The sequence below is a fragment of the Epithele typhae genome (genome assembly GCF_022376455.1).
Source record: "Epithele typhae strain CBS 203.58 chromosome Unknown BXZ73scaffold_140, whole genome shotgun sequence".
Classification (NCBI taxonomy): Eukaryota; Fungi; Basidiomycota; class Agaricomycetes; order Polyporales; family Epitheliaceae; genus Epithele; species Epithele typhae.
The window spans coordinates 7,669-25,776 of NW_025954331.1; the positions used below are offsets into that span (position 1 = coordinate 7,669).

The window sequence follows — 18,108 nt, forward strand, 5'->3', positions numbered from 1 at the left end:
CGCGGGCGCTCGGGAGACACAGCCGCCTGCTCGCCGAGCACTCCGGAGCAGCCTCGAGTTTCGTCTCGAGAGTGCTCGAGAGGCATCTTGGGCATGGGACGCACTCCCGATATTGCTCATATCCTGGGTCTGTTTCTCTCCGCTGCCAGATATGCATCGAAAGAAAATATATTGATCAAGTATATGTAATAATACAGTCCAGCTCTCTATATCTACAATACATGTGTCGACCCACCGTGTCTGCCAATCGACAATGGCGAGGTCATCGAGGCGGACCACGCGGTCTGCACCAAGCACCCACTCACCCAGTGGGCGCGTCACGGCGAGTGCATCAAGCTCTGCAGACGAGAGCGGAGAGGCGCGAGACGGTCAACGGTGCTTGGCAATCGGAGTGCCGAGGGAGGGGCCTTGCTACCACTGCGCTCGAGGGGGAGGAGAATGCGGTCCTGCTGGCGAACTGGGGTGCGGAGCCGAGCGTGGAGAGTTATCAGTGGGCACCGTGTGTGCGCAGCAGAAGAGAAATACTCACGATAAAATGGACAGTATAATGCGCAGGGCAAACCACAAGCACCAGCATCGAAAGACGGGGCTCCAGAAGAGCCAGGTGGAGAGGTGGAGTGACGGAGAGCTTGACGGTCTCGCAACACACATGAAAACTGTCAGGTCTGGGCCTACTGCTTATAAAAGCCTTGACGTACCATCATCCCTATCCAAACATTCCCCACCCAGTGGGCTTCGAGAGCAGTGGTACACCGCGCGCGTACGACTGTAAAGCTATTGCCAAATAGTAGATACAATGAGATCCGGCAGACGGCGCACAGATGGGAAAGGACACACCGTATTCAACGCCTCCTGCGCGGCGAAGATGAGAGACCCAGGAGGCGCGTGAGCCGCTGTGTCCTGCCCGCGCCGGGGACGATCCCGAGCCTGACCTCGGGCGGCCCGATCTTCGTCACGGCGTGTCCTGGGGCGTGGACGGATGAGCGACTGTCCGCAAGCGAAGCCTCGGGAGCACGGGCGTTCACCTGCGATGCGCAAGTCGCACGCGAGCCCGAGCTCGAGGCCGCCGCCGAGCGCGGGCCGTCGATGGTGGCGAGGGTGGGCATGGGCAGGCCTTCAAGCGTGCCGAGGGCGCGGCGGAGGTCGAGCAGGAATTGGTCCACCTACGCCTTGGACATCGACGCGCGTTCGACGAGGTCCGCGCCGACGCAGAACGCGCCGGGAGTCGACGAACGGACGACGAGGACGCGGGTGCTGGGCGCGCGCGAGGGGCACGGGGAAGGGGAAGACGCAGTTGAAAGCGATGTCTGGAGCCCACACCGGCAGGTGCACGCACCTCTTGTCAGACTGGACCAGTGATCCAAGCACTCCGGGACTCCTACGTGCGCCGCCCTCGAGGGCCGCAGGCGTGAGCGGAGAAGGGTAGTCAGACGATGCGTGTGAACTAAGATGTCAGAAGGCTCACTCACTCACAATCACAGAATGCGGGAGAGTGAGCAAACCGGGCGAGAGATGCACGCACATGGAGTCGACGAAGGAGCAAGATATGGAGACCACTGGAGACCATGGCGCGCTGGCAGAGCGCAACAGGTCCGCGCGCAGGGCGACTGGTCAGTGCGTGGGAAGTAGCTACCATTTTAACACGAGAGTATCGCGCATGATAGTCCCTGACTAGTGCGCTGTCTCGACTTTGTTTTTTTGTTTCCCTGCCTCCTCTTTTCGGGTCCTCCTACACCTCCATTTCCGCCTCGTTGAACCCCTTCCAACTGTGCGCTCACATAGACTACCGAGAAGTTGGACGGAACGGCTACCCAAGCCTCGTCGTGCAAAACACCAGGTGCGCCGTCTCGAACTTGCTTCCCTACATCCTCTTTCGCGGCCCCTCACCATTCATTCCTTCCTAGTCGAACACCTCCTGCGCGCCCATGGAGACCTCTCGCGCGAAGCCCTCTCTTAGGCCGTCGGGCCGCGCCGGAACTCAAACAAGAGGCGAACAAGAGTCTGGAGCGCGGCCGCATTCGCACATCGGAGCTCGAGGCGGAGCGCGTCCGCGTTGTCCTTCACCCCGCACGCGTGGAGAACTGTGGCAAGCATGTGCACGAACCCGACCCTTACCCCTCTCCCCGTCCTCGGGAGCCTCGCGCAGCCGGTGGAGGTGCGTTCGGACCGTCAGCACCCGGCGACCACCTGAGGTTCGGCACACGCATTCAGCAATGGGTGGTGGAGAGGAGACTCGGACCGAAGGGCAAGGACACAAGGTAACGTGCATACCTTGCGTTCTTATACTTGTGTAGACCGCGAGGCTCCTTTCAACCACGCCACCCCGGCACATCGAGCACAGGCTGTGGGCATAGATGCCCTAGAATGTGACTTCAACCACCGCGTCGCACGCGCCAGACCATCCACGACGCTTCGGCCTAGCCCTCACGCGGACAGGGCCAGCTTCGCTCCTCCCTCTCACCGTCCGCACGCGGCACAGGTGAGGAAGACCTGGGCGGCGCGGAGCTCTGTGGGGGAGTTTCGAGCAACACAGCGGTCCGCCGGTGCTCCTCGCGCGCGGCGGCAAGCTCCCACTGGTGTGCCTTCGCGCTACGCAAGTTACGCCGAATGTATGTACAATGTACCGAGTTCTTCTGTTAATGTTATATAAGTGGTGCAGCCAATGACTGCATGTTCTACACAATTTTTACTGAATTCCTGAGGTATCCCGTCCGCTGAGGGCGTCTCGACTGTCCTCTCGTGGCGTCACTCAGACACGCGAGAGCTCGGTAGGAGCCGGCCGTGACTCTCAAGGTGTAGTGAGCAGCCGCTGCAACTCTGGAGTGCTCGCGAGCTCACCGCGGTGCTCGCCGCTGCTCGGGCGACCTCGATATCATCAGTCATTACGCTCGAGAGCTCGAGCGCTCTCCCGGCCATCACTGGCAACAAGCGTGCGATCCCGAGTTCGGGCCGGGGCTCTCGCGCGGTGCGCTTTTTCCTGATGCGGCCGCAACTGTAGGAACCATCACTGCCGTTCGACGTTGGGAGAAAGACATGGAGCGGAGCGACAGGGAACGCGACTACCATTGTCGCGAGACAAGTGGGACCAGTAGAGTCGTAAGTACCGCAACACGACTGACCTAGGCGACCTCGCGAAGCGGAGAAGGGGCGGAGAACGCACGGTGAGAGATCTCGCGTGCCGGTATCACCAATGCACACTACGCCGGGAGGCGCGACTGGCCTTGAAAGTAGCACAGAGTACAGATCGGCGGTCATAGCTCGTCCAAGAAGAACACTCACTACCGCGGCGGGCATAGTGACATCACGGCGTCGATAGCGACTGCCAGGGCTTCTCTATCGGCATTGAGGTAAGTCCCCCTTCACACCCCAAAGCTGCCTTGAGGCTTACACGTTCTGTTATCGCCCAACAACCAGTGCATACTTGATGAACTCGCGTCCGCGAAGGCTCTCCAGCCCACGGTGCCGTGTGCAAGGCCTTGCCGGTGACGCACGCAAGCCCCCCGACGGCCGCAATCGTAGCACTTGGATGCCCGGTGAACCCCGCGCCACTTGGTAAGAGCCCAGCAGGGACAGCGTTCACGCTCGGTCCAGACTAGCGGGCAGGAGGCGGACGACGAGCACGTAGCTCGGACGGCGAGGCTCTATCAGTGGCTACAGAGTCGCGCACGTCCCCCGGCCGTTGCGCCGCTGTAGTGAGTGTCATGCAACGTATTCATGCGCGCCCTCACAAGTTTCGCCGGTCCCGCGACTAGTACCTTGGCACTTGTCAAGGACAACCCTTTTTTTCTCGCCAGCGCGCGAGAGATGTACCCGAGGCATCACATGTACACTTCGGCCTCGTGCCTTGGTCGCCATCGGTGTCGAGAACGCGTACGACATCCCGAGGCAGCGGCGCGGGTGCAGTGAGTCCTCTCGGCTTCTGTCTGGTAACACGTCAACGAGCTTATGCCCATCTGCGTGATATTAGACAGCATCGTGGTCCACGACTTCGAGTGTGGTCCACAATGACGCCGTTCTGCATGCTCGGCGGTGGCCGTCTCGTAGCGATGCGCCACGCCCATTGCGGCGTGAAAGGTGTGTCACCTCTCCTCCCTGCACCTCGCGCGTATCTTGTACAGATAGGACGGCTGCGCATCGAGGAGCGGCGCATATGGTCATGATCTCCGTAGTGTACCAATGTGTTACATAGGACAAAATGCACTCATTCTGGCCTGTCATGTCGCGTGCAATGCGTGAAATGAAGCATCCTCAGGGTCAATAATCGCAGCTTCTCGCACTAATATATAAATGCTCGCTTAGGCGCGGGGGACTTACCAAACCAGACTAAATCAGACTCGTACTTACGCTAATGCTGCTGCTTATAATTAGCGATCACGACTCGCCGCGCTCCCCTCCCTCTCTGCGGCGTTTTACGATATCCCCCCCCCCCACTGTCGCCTCTCTCTCGTCTTACCTCTTCGCCCTCGTGTTCGCCGACGCTGTGTAACTCGCCAACGCGTCTCAAGAGACAGAAGAGGCCGCCGCGCGCATGCGGGCGCTTCTCGACAAACACTGGCAGCGCGGGGCTACAGTCAAACAGCTTAGAGAAGGAGGCGGTTCCACACATTAATGGGAACGGCCACATGACGAAAGGCCACTCTGTCCCAAGGGAGACGGTGGTCGTGACGGGGACGGCCGGACACCTCTGCCCTCGGCTCGCACCTCCTCGCGCAGCTCCTTATGTGCCAGCTGGATGTCGCGTGCGTGTTCGCCCTCATTCGCAATCACGGAGAGTCCGACTCGGACGAGAAGCTTATGGCGCGCTCTGCAGAGGTGTTTAGAGTGCCGGGTTTGGACGAAACCTTGCTGCGATCTGGCAAGGTAGTCCTTCGTATCGTTGACCTCACGAAGAAAAGGCGGCCATTTGGCCTGACTCTGGAGGAGTATGATGAAGTAGGTCGTACCTTCAGCTGCTGCAAGAGTGCTAACTGAAACGGATCCAGATCAGGATGAGCGCTACCCAGATCATCCACAATGGGTGGACCGTGAACTTCAACGTCTCTCTATCGTCTTTCGAGCCTCTCATTGTCGAAGCGCGCAGACTCATTGACTTCGCTCTTGGCTCGACGCGTTCACACAAGCCACGCGTGGTATTCGTGAGCAGCGCAGGAGTCCTGCATCCAATATGTCCCCGAAGGGTACATATTATCTAAGTCGGCATATTGGCACACAGACCACAGCTCCGCCGTTCCTGCGGCCGAGCTCATCGAAACTCCTCCCGAACTCGCCGTTGGCGCTGGGTACTCCGAGAGCAAGTGGGTCGCGGAGCAGCTCCTCTGGCACGCCTCGCAGCAAACCGGCCTCTCCACCACGTCGGTGCGCGTCGGCCAGGTCAGCGGCGACCAGCGCGCGGGTGGACGGTGACCGAGTGGGTCCCCGCGCTCGTGCGCATCAGCCAGAAGCTTGGCTGTATACAGCCCTCCCGCGACGAGGTCCGTGCGCCCGTCTCCCAGCCTCTCCGCCCTCCCCCACCCGAGCTCACACCGGTCTCTCGCAGAACCTGACCTGGGTCCCCGTCGACGTCGCCGCGGCCGCGCTCCTCGAGATGACGCGGGCCCAGCGCCCGTCTTGCACCTCCGCTCCCCGCGCCCAGTGCCCTGGGATACCGTCTTCGCGCCGATGGCGGCGCGGCTCCGCGTGCCGCTCGTGCCGTACGCGGAGTGGCGCGCGCGCGTCGAGGCGGACGCGGCCGCGGGCGATGGGAGCGGGCACGACGCCGCGCAGTCTGCTCGCGTTCCTCGAGAGCGCGCGGATGGGCGGGGCGGAGGGCGCGCTCGACGTCTCGGGAGCGGTGGGGTGCTTGAAGGCGCTCGCGGACGTCGCGCCGCTGTCGGAGGAGGACGCGGAGAGGTACTTGGGGTTCTGGGACAAGGTGGAGTTCGTCAGATTGCCCGAGTGAGGGGTGCGGCGCTCGGTGAGGTGGGTTGTAGTGCAGGGATCGTTACAGTGAGAAGGTGATTGTCGATCGCACGGAGAAACGCGCATGTTGTTTGCGCCCCACCCTCCCTTTACTGTGTGATTCCGACACGGATTCGTTCCCCTCCCTCCTCGTCTCCGGAGGCGAGAGTCCAACCCTCCCTCATGGCGGCGCGCCGGCACCGCGCTCTGGATCCAGCCGCGCGCGGCGCACGCGATGCACCTCACCGTGCTCGACGTACATGCGTCCGACGTGAGCGCGGGAAAACGAGCGCGGACGCTGTTCGTGCAGCGGCGGGAGGGCGCGCACTGGACCGCGTTCGACTACGACGAGGCAGGGCGGGTCGCGCTGGAATCGAACGACGGGACGGTGACCACTGACGGTGCTGGACTTGGCGTAGGTATGCGCGGCGCCGCGCGCGGGCGCGGTTACTGATGCAGGGAGACCGATGATTAAATTATGCGAAATGTAGCAACAAAGAGGGTGTAGATATGATAGCAAAGTCCGTGCAGAGACGCTCCCGAGTAAGTATACAACACACCGCTCCGACCCGCACGCCGCTCACCGTTCAGTCGCTGTACTTGAGGCTGCCGCGCTCGTAGTCGGGCTCGCCGGCGGCCTCCTTGAAGCGCACGGGCTGGTACCGCGCCTCCCGGCGGCCCTTCGCGGAGCGCACGCACATCGTGACCGTGACCCCGAGGAGAACGAGGCCGATGAGGAGGTTCGCGCCGAGGAGCACGAGCGCGATCATGCCGTACTTCTTGCTCCAGCTGTCGTCGCTCGAACCCGATGGGTCGCTGTTGGCCGCGGCGGCGCCGGCGACGGTGTTGGCGCTGGTGCCGTTTGACTGCGAGGACGTGTCCGTGGCGTATTTGAGGAGTACCGCGGGGTCGATGGCTGCCGGGAGCTCCGCGAGCGCCGCGGCGCGCTCCGTGTGGAACTCGTCCCACATGGAGGAAGTGTTGGTGGTGGAGAGGAGCTGGACGAAGGGCGAGGAGACAGTGTTGTTGCCGGGGTAGAAGTCGGAGTAGTCGAAGGAGGCGTAGACGTTGCGGAGGAAGGCGTCGCCGAGGATAATGTCGAAGCCCACGAAGTTGTTCGGGTCGAGCGTGAGGTACTGGTAGGTGTTGAGGCAAACCGTCGCGTTCATGCCGTTCGTGTTGAAAACGTAGGGGAAAGTAAGGTCGAGCGGGTGAATAGGGAACTCTTGGTCGCTGCGAACGAACGGGTGGTGAGTATCAATGAGATCTGCACGGGCGATGTTTGCTTACCCGAAGACGAAGGTGAGATTGGTGGCCGCATCACAAGGGACCATCCACACGTTTTCGCCGCCACCGATGAACACCGCCCCTGGGATCGTGGAGTCACAGATGGCGTCCACGGCGGGTCCTGGGAGAGGCGGAAACGAGAAGCCAGTGTCAAGGGTGGCCGCGATCTTCCCGTTGGGAACACCCTCGATGCGTGACTGGTTAAACGCGAACGGGATGCCGTTAACGAGCATTGCGTCCATGGCGATACTCCAATGATCAGTGTTCACGGTCGGCAGCTTCGGTGCGAGGGCGACGGGCTGGAAGTTTTTGTCGTGTTCAGAGATGATAAACACGCCGTCGGCTTCGTCCTCGAGGGTGCTGGAGCGCGCGAGCTGGACGTCGAAGTTGTTTGGCGCGGTGGGGTTGTCGGCGAAAAGGGAGGTGATGGGCGCCGTAGCGAGCTGGTTTGCAGCCTCGGGTCCCCATGCACGTGACACAGTGTTGTGGATCGACGCGGAATCGAACGCCATACCCATGATACCGTCGAATCCTATCAATGAGAAGTCGTGGAGCTCCGTAGGGTCGACAAAGGCTTGCGACGGGCGGGTTGAGCAAGTATGCGCTAGAGATATGTATCGCGATGCTCACCTTGGCCGGGAATCTTGAAGTCTCCGAGGGTCATGTCGGCGAATGCGACATAGCCCGAGAGAGAACCCTTTCCATAACCAATGTCAACCTTGAGATCGGTCGTGTTCGTGAGTTGGAGATCGCGTCCAGTGGTGTTCACCCATAGATCAGACGACCCGGTGTCCAGTAACACGACGAAGTCTTCGGAGGAAAACGATTAGATATGTACCAACACCACTGATGTTTTTGGCCCCCACCAACTCCACCCAGAGTGATGTTGACGGTATAAGCGAGGTTGTCGCCAGTCGAAATAACGTTGCCACTGCCTTCGGACTCGTTCGCAGCCGCATATCTCACACCCGAGCCATATGTGGACACCCGGAAGTGGGAGGCGTGTGAGGAGTCGCCAGCAAGAGCGGCGCTCGCCGAGATTGAAAGAGGAAGAAGAAACTGGGCAAGCTGCAGAAGTGAAGTAGGCAACATGGCGAAAGAAAGGGAGGGAGATGAGAGACGGCGGGTTCGCGGGTCGCCGCCTGTGCATGTCTTATAAGATTTTCGTGCCAAGCGAGTCTTGGGTGCTGCCGGACGGCGCCCGTTGCGCTGCTTTGAGATCTGAGTCCTCGTGGTGGTGGCGATGATGGAACGACGTGTCTCCGACTCCCATGCAGCGCCCCCGCAAAGTAGTCTCGTTCCTTGCTCTCGGCTCCAGCCGTTCACAGGCTATCGCTGAAACCATGACCATGCAGACGCAGCGAGCCTCAGTACACATTGCTGTGTGACATACCGGGGCGCTATGTTCCTGGAGGGGCTGGACACGACGATCGCATCTGCGATCAGAAAAGCTGCAGCGACCGTGCAATTGCGGAGGCAAACAGGACCGTCTGTTGCGACTGCGACAAAGCGGGGAAGAGTCGGACATTCAATTGTCGAAGACTGGAATCATTCCGTGGTTTTCGCACGACTGTTTTGGGCGGCTGATGGGGGTGGTCCCTCGCGCGGCAATCACCGCACGACCGCCGTAAAACGTCGCCTTGCAACAGCAAACTGCAGTGGCCCTTCAATGTTCATCGCCTCCTGCGTAGCATCTGTCGCTCCTCACTCCAACCAGCTCGCCCCACCCCGTGCAAGTCCCTGACGGAGCCGCCTGTGAGTGAACACCGCCAACAACTCACGCCGCCGCCCTTTGGGACGTCAAGTATGTTTTTGAGCCGAACTCGTGCACTTAGAGAAGGATCGCTTATGACGTCTTAGCACACGTTTGGGGCCCTCGTGAGCAGTCCTTTCAGGAAGTCCAAACCATACAGCGCTGACATACGTCTCCAAAACACCCTCGCGATTCGTGGGCGATAAGATTTGTCGCTTCTGCCTCTCCGCCGAGCCCGCCGGATCGACGCCTGTGCTGCCTAGCCACGCCGAGCTCTTCTGCCCCTAGTCTTCGCCAACGTCTCGGACAACGAAGCCCAAGGCCAGAGCGCGTGGTATACCTGTGGCTGGACACTCCAAGAACTCATCGCCCCGCCCGAAGTCGACCTCCTGTGCAGCAGGTGCACATCGCTAGACCTCCTCTGGCAAGTCACCCGAATCGACATCGATGTTCTCGTGTCCGTGGGCAAGCCGTCGCCTCGTGGGCGTCGAGTATGCAGACGAGGCGTGTCGAAGACGAGGCGTGTTCGTTCAAGGGCATCTCCGGCATCAATACCCCAGTCACGTACGGCGAGGGCCGCCGCGCGTCCCGGACGAGACCATGAGGCACTGGCCAGACCACTCGCCCTTTGCCCAGGGACGCGCGCCACGCGCGCCCGCCAAGGTCCTGCGGCTACCCCCTCGTTTCCTGCCCGCGCGAGTCCGTGCAGTCTTCGGAGATCCTGCCCATGTTGGTTCCTCAGTTTGGTGTCGCCGACGAGATCAGTCTCTTGGTTCACAATCGGACTCTGCCCCCGAGGTACGTCGCCGTTCAAGCGTACCACGTCTCTCGGTTCTCTCAACACAAACCTAGATCCACCTTACTAAATCCGGTGAGAGCCCGACATCCGGGTCAGATTGCGGTCACCATTCTACCTTGTCAAGACGCGGGCGCGGTCGGCCTCCTCTGTATCAACAACACAACAAGGGTGGCATTCCACCAGTGCACCGTCCCCACCGTGCATCCATCAGCCCTATCCACTGTATAATCCAGCCCGCTACGTTGCTGTCCTCCTCGAAGAGCCTTTGGAGGCGCCTTCACATGACGCGCCCCGACGGTTCCCCTTCAGCCGGCAAGAGATCTTCATCCTCTATCATCCCACATAGATCGGTTTCGCCGATCTCGCAGAACCCTGGGCGTCGTTCGTCCACGTTCCTTAAACTCTCCACCCGGCTTCCTTTACCACCCTGGATGCTGCTTCGTCTGAACCTATCGGCCGCGCTGCATATCGGATGCGCCCCGACCGCCCGCCCTCTGCCCGCCCTCTGCCCCCGATCCTGCCCAGAAAGCCCGACCATTGCCTTGTGCACGGGATCCCGACACCATCCTTTACCCACTCCAGATGCCTCCGCGCCCGGTCATCGCACCTGACGCTCGGATCCTCTTGGACTCGTGACGTCGCCCGCATCTGAACGCGCGCATCCCCGTGCTCGACGCGAAAAGCCAGTCGGAGCTTGTTGTCCCGCTGCCCGTAGCGCGGTGCGCGTCACCACAGCGTCGTTGGACCACCCACGCTGTCGCCGCCGGCAGCGCTGGAGGCATTGGAGCTGGTGGCGATGGTGCTCCATCGAGGTCTCGAGGGTGGCAGTGGGCGCTGGAGGACTGAACATAGGAGCTTCGACGATCACGCGGTGGAGAACACCGGGCCCCGCGCAGTCCAGCTTGCAGGCCAAGCATGCGATACGTCAGCTCGCAATGCCGGCGGCCAGGACGATTGCAACGACGCCACACGGGACTGGAAGGGGCCGCGCGATCGTCGTCGTCTTCCGAGGCAAAGGGACCACGTAGTTCTTGCTTGGCGGTTGGTTGGATGAACGCGGCGGAGTGTCTTTTCGCGGCCTTCTCCGTGTTGCCCTATGGACTGACGCTGACATGCTTTCTCCAACAGGAATTCGGTTGCTACGGAACGCCCGAGTCGAGAACCACTCCAGGCCCGATATTCACTCGGGGCGCGCCGACCATCACAATGACGACTTCAACTGAGCGCCCTTTTTAGTTCGAGTCCCCTCGCTACGTCAATGAAACCCGGTACCGAAGATGTTTTGCCATTTCGATCGATCAAAAGCTTTTCTGTACGCCCAAAGTAGTGTTCGCTCAATTCGATCCACAGCTATTGCGCCGCCTTCGGAGCCTGTGTCCGCCCATCGGCGTGCACAGACGTCTGTTCTTCCATCTGCCATCTGTTGTCCTTTCAGACGCCTTCGCGTATCGTTCGCCTGATATGTCGTCACTGGTTTCACCTTTCTTCGCATCATACGCCGTCACTCTTTTCACCCGTATGGTTTCTTATAACGCATTCCCAGAAGCCTGAAAAGCTCTCGTGGAGCCCTCGCAGTGGCGCAAGGGCACCTGGCAACTCCACAAGCGCTCAGGGTGTGCATCGGAGGCGCTTCAAACAGCACCATGTACGCTCGGCGCTGTCGTCGATCATGGGGCCATGGCTCGACCTCGCAGAGATGGGATGGTGCGTTCTCAGGCATGAGCGTCGAATATGCTACATATACCGCCTGCGAACGACGGACGAAACTCGTCCTCTCCTCGAGGTTCAGCCTCCTCTATATTCTCACCTCCGCCCTCACCACCTCCCGGCCTCTTCACCTCCGCGACTATCTTCCACTATAAGCGCTAGTCCTCAACGTACTGCACTTGGTCGCAGACACGATATCACCGCCATGTCTACCAACGTGACGGCACCGCCGCTCGACGTCCCTGCGAGGTGTGTCTCGCTGGTGCCAGATGACGTTCGGGCTCACGAAGGTTCTTCTGTAGCTTCGGCCCGTTCTTCATTGCCGTCATCCTCGACGTTTTCCTCTACGGCATCGTCTCCACTCAAGCGTTCCTGTATTTCACCTCCTACAAAAAGTAAGCACCCTCGCTCGAACGTGTACACATGTATGCCTACACGCTTGAACTTCGTAGCGACCCGCAGTGGATGAAGGTCCTCGTCGGCATAGTGGTCATCAGTGACACCCTGAACTCTTGCTTCGACGTCATATCCGTGTACCAGCCGCTCGTCTTGCACTTCGGTGACTACCAGGCGGTGCTGGTGACACAGTGGGGTGCGTCGAGCCTCACTTCTTCGGTCCCGATGGCATCAGCGCTGACCCACCAGCAGAGTTCCACAGCGACCCTGCCATCACGGCCATCGTCGCCTTCCTCGTGCAGTCTTTCTTTGCGTGGCGCGTCAAGGTCCTCACGAAGAACAAGTGGATCGTCGGCTTCATCTACACCTGCGCGTTCATCTCCCTCTGTGCGTGCCATGATCTCTCCTTCGTACCCATGCTCACCCCGATGTACTTCAGTGGGAGGCATCGGAACGTCGATTGCTGTCACCAAAGTTCCTTACATCCCCGACTTCCCCAAGTTCCAGTCCATCGTCAACGTCTGGCTTCCGTCTGCCGTTGTTGCAGACATCACGATTACGGCCACCCTCGTGCTCCACCTCCGCAAGAGAAAGACCGGGATGAAGTTCACCGACACACTCATCAACAAGATCACCCGCTGTACGTCGCACTCCAGCTCCGGCCCCTCACGCGCTCACTGATCCTCTGCCGCACACCAGTGACGATCGAAACCGGTCTGCTCACCGCCCTGTGGGCGCTGACAGATCTAATCGTCTACCTCGTCGTCCCGACCGCGCTCCACCTCGTCTTCAACTTCACGCTCTCGAAGCTCTACTCGATCTCCCTCCTCACCTCGCTCATCACCCGCCACGGCGCGATGGACGGCAGCACGGGCGACGACTCGCACGACGGCGCGCGCGCGAACCCGATGCCCGGGCGCGTGAACATGCTCCGCTCGAACGCGAGCGCACACGTACGTCCCCTCAAGGTCTCGGCCTCCTCCCCTTACGTCGGGCCGCTGACGCGCGCGCGTCGCTGCAGCAGCCGCAGCAGATCTTCATCGACGTCGAGGCGCACGAGATGGTCGAGGTCGACGACATCAAGGGCCCGCAGTTCCTCGAGTCGGGGAAGAAGAGCGCGAACTCCGCCGCGTTGCACGCTTCGCGAAACACACGCACGTCGACGACCGATCACTCGATGGTCTGAGCGCGATCTCGGTCTCGGTCTACGGGCCCGGGCGCGCGCGCGCGCTGCTCGCCTTATTTACCAGGCCTCGTGGATCCGGAGGTGGAAGGTTCGGGTTTGGCTCTGACTTATAATTGATGACTAATGTAAATGTAAGGACTCGATCGCTCATCACGTCCAATATCATACCAGGATATTGTTTATTCCCCTCCCTTCATCCTCTGCGTGATCCCGACACCGTGGATTTTGGCCCCCTTCTTCTACGGCTTGCGACGTTGCTTCGCGCGATGTGCTCGGCGCCGCCTCAGGGTCAGAATCATGATGTATCGGATCTTGTATCATCTACAGCTCCCCAGTCTTCGTCCACGCCTGCCTCGTCACTCTCATGCACGGCACCGTAGTCAAAAAGTACAACCGAGGACGCCGAAGTCTTGCCGCCCATACGTCTTCGGAGTCTGTCTCTTTCTCTGCCACAATAACAGTGCCAAAAAGCGGTTTATCAATTACGATAGCATGCATGAGCATGATGGAAGGGAACAAGTTCGGCAAGCGCTGAGATCCTCGATCTTATCTGCACAGGAGATTAGATACGGAAGATGATGATAAGATTTAGATGACGCGAATGGGTACATGATGCCGCCGACACCGGTACCACTCCTGCGATCCCTTCTACCAAGCTTGCCTTACAATCCCCGTGTATCGCCTCTCACCGTTCTCGAGCAGAATCTAGTTTTCAAATTTGGCCAGCTCCCAGGGCGGACCAGGCCGCTCCGTGCCGTCGACGGTCACCGTAGCGAGGCGGGGGAAGCTTCGCAGGATATCCGCCCAGGAAGGTCCGTCGAAGGACCAACGACGGCCGGTGACGTCCAGAGAGGTGACAGCGGGAAGGTGCACGAAAAACCGGAGGAAGGCGGTGTGCAACCTCGCCGCTTGGCGGAAGTGGGACAGCGCGACCTTGAAGGTGATCTTGAACTCGCGCTCGCCGTCCGCAGTGCGCCCGGCCACGCTGCAGAAGCGCTCAGGGTGGTGGCGCGGCCAGCCCCTGTTGAAGACCAGGTGGAGGTCGGTGACGGCGGAGAGGAAGGGGATGTATTTCAAGAGCGTGGAGCCCGCGGAGTTGAAGACAGGGAATTCGAGGTTGGTGTCGTCGAGGTCGAAGGCTTGGACTTTGACCGTCCGGACGCGCGGGAGCCGGAGGTGGTCGAGGAGCGCGGCGGCCTCGTTCGCTTCCTGCCGCTCGAGATCGATGGTGTGCAGGTGCTCCAGCGTGACGCTATCCGAGTCGCTGGCGGATATGTCCTTGAAGCGGCTGTTGAAGTGGAACGCCTCGAGGGCGGGAATGCGACGGAGGATACGTAAGACGTGCTTCATGTGAATGTCGCACCCAGATCCAATCGTTAGTGTCTTCAGCTGCGCGAGACAGGCGGCCTGGGGTGCTAACCAGGACAGGTTCAGAGAGAGCATCGAGAGATTAGGGTGGTGGTCTGCGTCGAGAGAGAGGGAAGCGCGGCTCATTTTACGATATTCCCATCTCGTCGAGCGCAGATAGAGGGTGGTCAACTGTGGGAATGTGATGGCGTTCAGGAAGAGGTTGTTCAGAGGTGCGGTGTGCGATGTGTCGATGAAGGCGACCAACGCGAAAGAGCGGAGGCGCATGGCGTGCGGAAGGAGCGTGGTGAGCAGAGACGCAAAGCTTGGGTACAGGGCTTGAGACCGCTCTGGAATGTGAGGGATCACGATGGCGACCTCGATGGGAGTGCCGCCGGAACGCTTCAGGCATCGGGTCCACCACTCTTGCGCGTGGCGTCCGTGGGCGACGATCGTGGTTCAGAAACACTTGTTGGAGATGATGGTGTTGTTCCAGTGCCGACAGAGTGTGAGCAGAGGAAGCCAGCGAAATTCATCCCGCTCGTCGTTCGAGACGATTCGGCTGAATCCATGTTGAGGAACGATAATGTGTCGTAGGATTTCAACCAAGATCTCTTGCGGGACTCGATGGAGGAAAGGGGTGCTGGTGGGGGTGCGTTCAGCCACTGTGCCGCGCATGATGAAGGTGATGGGGAAAGCAGAGCTATGTGCTCCTCGGTGTGGCCCAGTTCGAATTCGACCAGTCACGTGGGCGTGTTTAGAATCAAGCGTCAGATAAGATAAGATTGAAATCAACGCTTGCGGCGCTTACATGAGTGCGATCACCTACCCTAGTAGCCCCTCGACCGATCTCTCTCTCTCTCTACGTCTCGCCCTCGTCGTCCTCCATCTCCGTGTCCTCCTCCTCCGTATGTATCGTCCTGATCGACACCTCGGGGACGTGCTCCGCGAGCATAGCCGCGTGATCCTCCCGATACACCGTCTCGAACTCGTCCAGCTCCTTCGTCCGCGGTGCCGCGACATACTCGAACCTGGCGAGAGGCACACCGCGCGCCGCCCGCCCAGCCAGCATCTCCCGGCACGCCTCCACGCAGAGCTCGATGCGGGGCAGCCGCTCGGTGGCAAACCTGAAGTCGTATTCGTCGTCCTCGTCATCGTCGTCCTCCTCCCACGGGTTCCAGGTGACGGTGTAGTCGCGCAGCGCGATGGTGCGCAGCGCGGGGCACAGGACCGCGTCGCGCGCGCCGTGGGCCGACCCGCCCCCGTCGCCGTTCGGGTCGAGCGCGGACCACAGCGACGCGAGCGAGCCGTGCCCCTCGAAGCGGAGCTCGGTGAGGAGCGGGAAGTGGCCAAGGAGCGCGCGCCAGACGTCGGCGGGGCACGTGAAGTCGCGGCGCGCGGCGGAGATATCGAGGCGCGTCGCGGCGGGGCAGTCGCGCGCGACGTCGATGAGGTCGCGGAGCTGGAACCCCGGGTCGATCGGCACCTCGTGGAGCGTCCCGGTGGTGTCGGGCATGTACCCGACGCTGGCGCAGTGCGGGCCGCCGGCCGTCCTCACCGCGAACTCGCAGCGCTCGCGTTCGAAGGCGAGGGCGACGTCCGTGACCAGCGGCAGGAACGGGAGCACGTTGGTGCGGGGGCGGGGAAGGACGTCGCCGATGCCTGCGTTCCGGCCGGTGTCCTCCTCGTGGCCTTGGGCGTCGATCCTGCCGTCGGTAATGTAGTTGAGTATCACCTGCGTCGCGCAAGGAAGGTGCAGATGTGATAGGATTGTGGTGAGATCAAGGGTGTTCGAGCCGGGGATCTCGAGACAGGTGAGTGACGGCAAAGTGATAGGATGCGAGGGAGGTTGGACGAGGTCAGCAGCGCCGAAGCGTGCGACGTAGAGGGACTTGAGGCGCTTCATGGCGGGTAGGGTCTCCATGAAATTCGCAGAAGAGCCCGTTTCCCAGCAGAGAAAAAGCCAGAGTTTTTCCAGGTGTTCGAGGACGGATGGATCCGCGACGTACGCCAGGTTGTACAATTGCAGTGTCTTCAGGCGCGGCATGGCTGTCCTATTGAGGGCCAGGTGAACGACATCCGGGACCTCCCCCGGGGCCAAGACCGGGATGTTCTCCCGATCCCTCCGTGCGCTGAGGTCTTCCAAAGCGGAAAAAGTGCCGGAAGCGAGGAACGTGTTCACTGCTGGGAGGCGTTTCTTCAGCAAAGAGCTCAATGCCAATGATCTGATGTCGGAGGCGTAGTGGAGCAGCAGCGTAAGATCCAGTTGAGCAATGTTCGCGAAGTCGATGTTGATCTCGAGGGAAGCACCATGGGCCCGATCCAGGCACAGCTTGAGCCACTTCTCTCCGTTTTCTCCGTGTACGTAGATTGTGCTCCAGAACGACTTCGTGCTCAGGACGACGTCCCTCCACCCTCGGGATACGAGGAGCAGACGAAGCCACCCTGTAGGGTTGTGGGGGCCGTCCGATTGTGAGGTAGGATGGACGACATGTTGTAAGATGTTGGTAAAGGTTTCAATGGGACAGCGGTCGACAGGATCCATGGCGTTGTCAGTGACGAGTTCTATCTGGAGGCGACGTGCAACTTCGCTTCAGCGAGCGAAGACAAGACGAGCGACAACGACGTTCGTGATAGAAACCTCACCGGAACGTGGCTCGCTGGAGTTTGAACGGTTTGAGGAGAGCACTGTGGAAGAGCGTAGTCTCGGGTGGACGCTTTTGAACGATCTTTCATTCGCATGTTCGCATGGTGCCCGCGACCCTCCGGACGCGTCCACCAGCATAAGCGGGCCAAGCCCTGACCAAGACCTTGCCAAGGGTGTGGCGGCACGCCAAGATAAGATTTTGCCCATAAGCGTTGAGGCCCGATGTCGCGGGACAGGCGCTAAGTTCTTAGTCCTCCGGTCTGACTATATACAGCCGTTTGCATACGAACGCGGAATCGTGATTTCTCAATTTTCGGGAGACGCCCAGGCACCATACGCAGATGTGACTCGTGCGTCACGTCCCAGGATGATGATCCCACGCGCGTGCACGTCGAGTACTGTCCTCTGCGATGCGGCTCGCGCGCGTGTGCGCGACGACCGTCTAAACTCTACTCACGCTCTCAGAGGCTTCAAACCGCTCGCGCAAACCTGGCACGCCTCTACGCATTCACCATCAGCGGCAATGCCCCCATCCTCATTGACGCAGGGGACTTTCGGCAGCTCCGCGATGCCCTGCGCAAGGTGGGTAAGTATCGCGCGCGGACGGCCGCGTCGCAAGAACATCTGGCACCAGCCCACCGCCAACGCAAATATCCTCCCCGACCATGCAGGACTCCCGAAGCCATACCCCGCCCACCGTTGTGGACCTGGACCCCGCCCCCGATGGGCACACCTCTGAGGGCTTTGTGTATATAGGCACCCAGGGTGGTGTGCGTTCTACTATCCCCACACTCACGCAACTGCGCGCGAGAGCCTGGCCGGGAGCGCGCAGACGCCCCCGGTGCTGCCTTCGCCGCAGACCTTCCGGTGGGCGTACACGGTGGCGTCGGTGGGAGGGCCGTGGATCAACTTCAGGGCATTCACGGCAGCGGTGAAGGCGCAGCGTGCTGAGCGTCGGCGAAGTGGGTCGGAAGAGGCCAAAGCCGTTCCCGAACGGTGGTCGTACGCGAGGTCACCGAGTCTCGAGAAGAAGTTGCAGTCGTGCGGCC

General features: G+C 60.7%; 5 protein-coding genes across 5 annotated transcripts; 2 read left to right on the forward strand and 3 right to left on the reverse strand.

Annotated features, from left to right (window-relative positions):
• Positions 1-4,719: 4,719 nt before the first annotated feature.
• BXZ73DRAFT_108084 (uncharacterized protein) lies at positions 4,720-5,938 on the forward strand (the record flags this gene model as incomplete). Its single annotated transcript, XM_048017066.1, has 5 exons — positions 4,720-4,932; positions 4,983-5,135; positions 5,194-5,355; positions 5,409-5,471; positions 5,537-5,938. The coding sequence occupies 5 exons, from the start codon at positions 4,720-4,722 to the stop codon at positions 5,936-5,938; spliced, it is 993 nt and encodes a 330-aa protein (XP_047871363.1).
• Positions 5,939-6,524: 586 nt separating this feature from the next.
• On the reverse strand, positions 6,525-8,316 carry BXZ73DRAFT_108085 (aspartic peptidase domain-containing protein; the record flags this gene model as incomplete). The annotated part of the gene is made up of 4 exons (XM_048017067.1): positions 6,525-7,170; positions 7,228-7,798; positions 7,855-8,034; positions 8,091-8,316. 4 exons carry the CDS (start codon positions 8,314-8,316, stop codon positions 6,525-6,527), a joined length of 1,623 nt encoding a protein of 540 aa, XP_047871364.1.
• Positions 8,317-11,688: 3,372 nt separating this feature from the next.
• BXZ73DRAFT_82854 (uncharacterized protein) lies at positions 11,689-13,065 on the forward strand (the record flags this gene model as incomplete). Its single annotated transcript, XM_048023798.1, has 7 exons — positions 11,689-11,732; positions 11,786-11,878; positions 11,936-12,075; positions 12,129-12,266; positions 12,319-12,519; positions 12,579-12,832; positions 12,901-13,065. The coding sequence occupies 7 exons, from the start codon at positions 11,689-11,691 to the stop codon at positions 13,063-13,065; spliced, it is 1,035 nt and encodes a 344-aa protein (XP_047871365.1).
• A 705-nt stretch (positions 13,066-13,770) lies between these two features.
• BXZ73DRAFT_108087 (uncharacterized protein) lies at positions 13,771-14,700 on the reverse strand (the record flags this gene model as incomplete). The annotated part of the gene is made up of 1 exon (XM_048017068.1): positions 13,771-14,700. One exon carries the CDS (start codon positions 14,698-14,700, stop codon positions 13,771-13,773), a length of 930 nt encoding a protein of 309 aa, XP_047871366.1.
• A 574-nt stretch (positions 14,701-15,274) lies between these two features.
• On the reverse strand, positions 15,275-16,957 carry BXZ73DRAFT_108088 (uncharacterized protein; the record flags this gene model as incomplete). The annotated part of the gene is made up of 1 exon (XM_048017069.1): positions 15,275-16,957. The coding sequence occupies one exon, from the start codon at positions 16,955-16,957 to the stop codon at positions 15,275-15,277; it is 1,683 nt and encodes a 560-aa protein (XP_047871367.1).
• Positions 16,958-18,108: the final 1,151 nt, after the last annotated feature.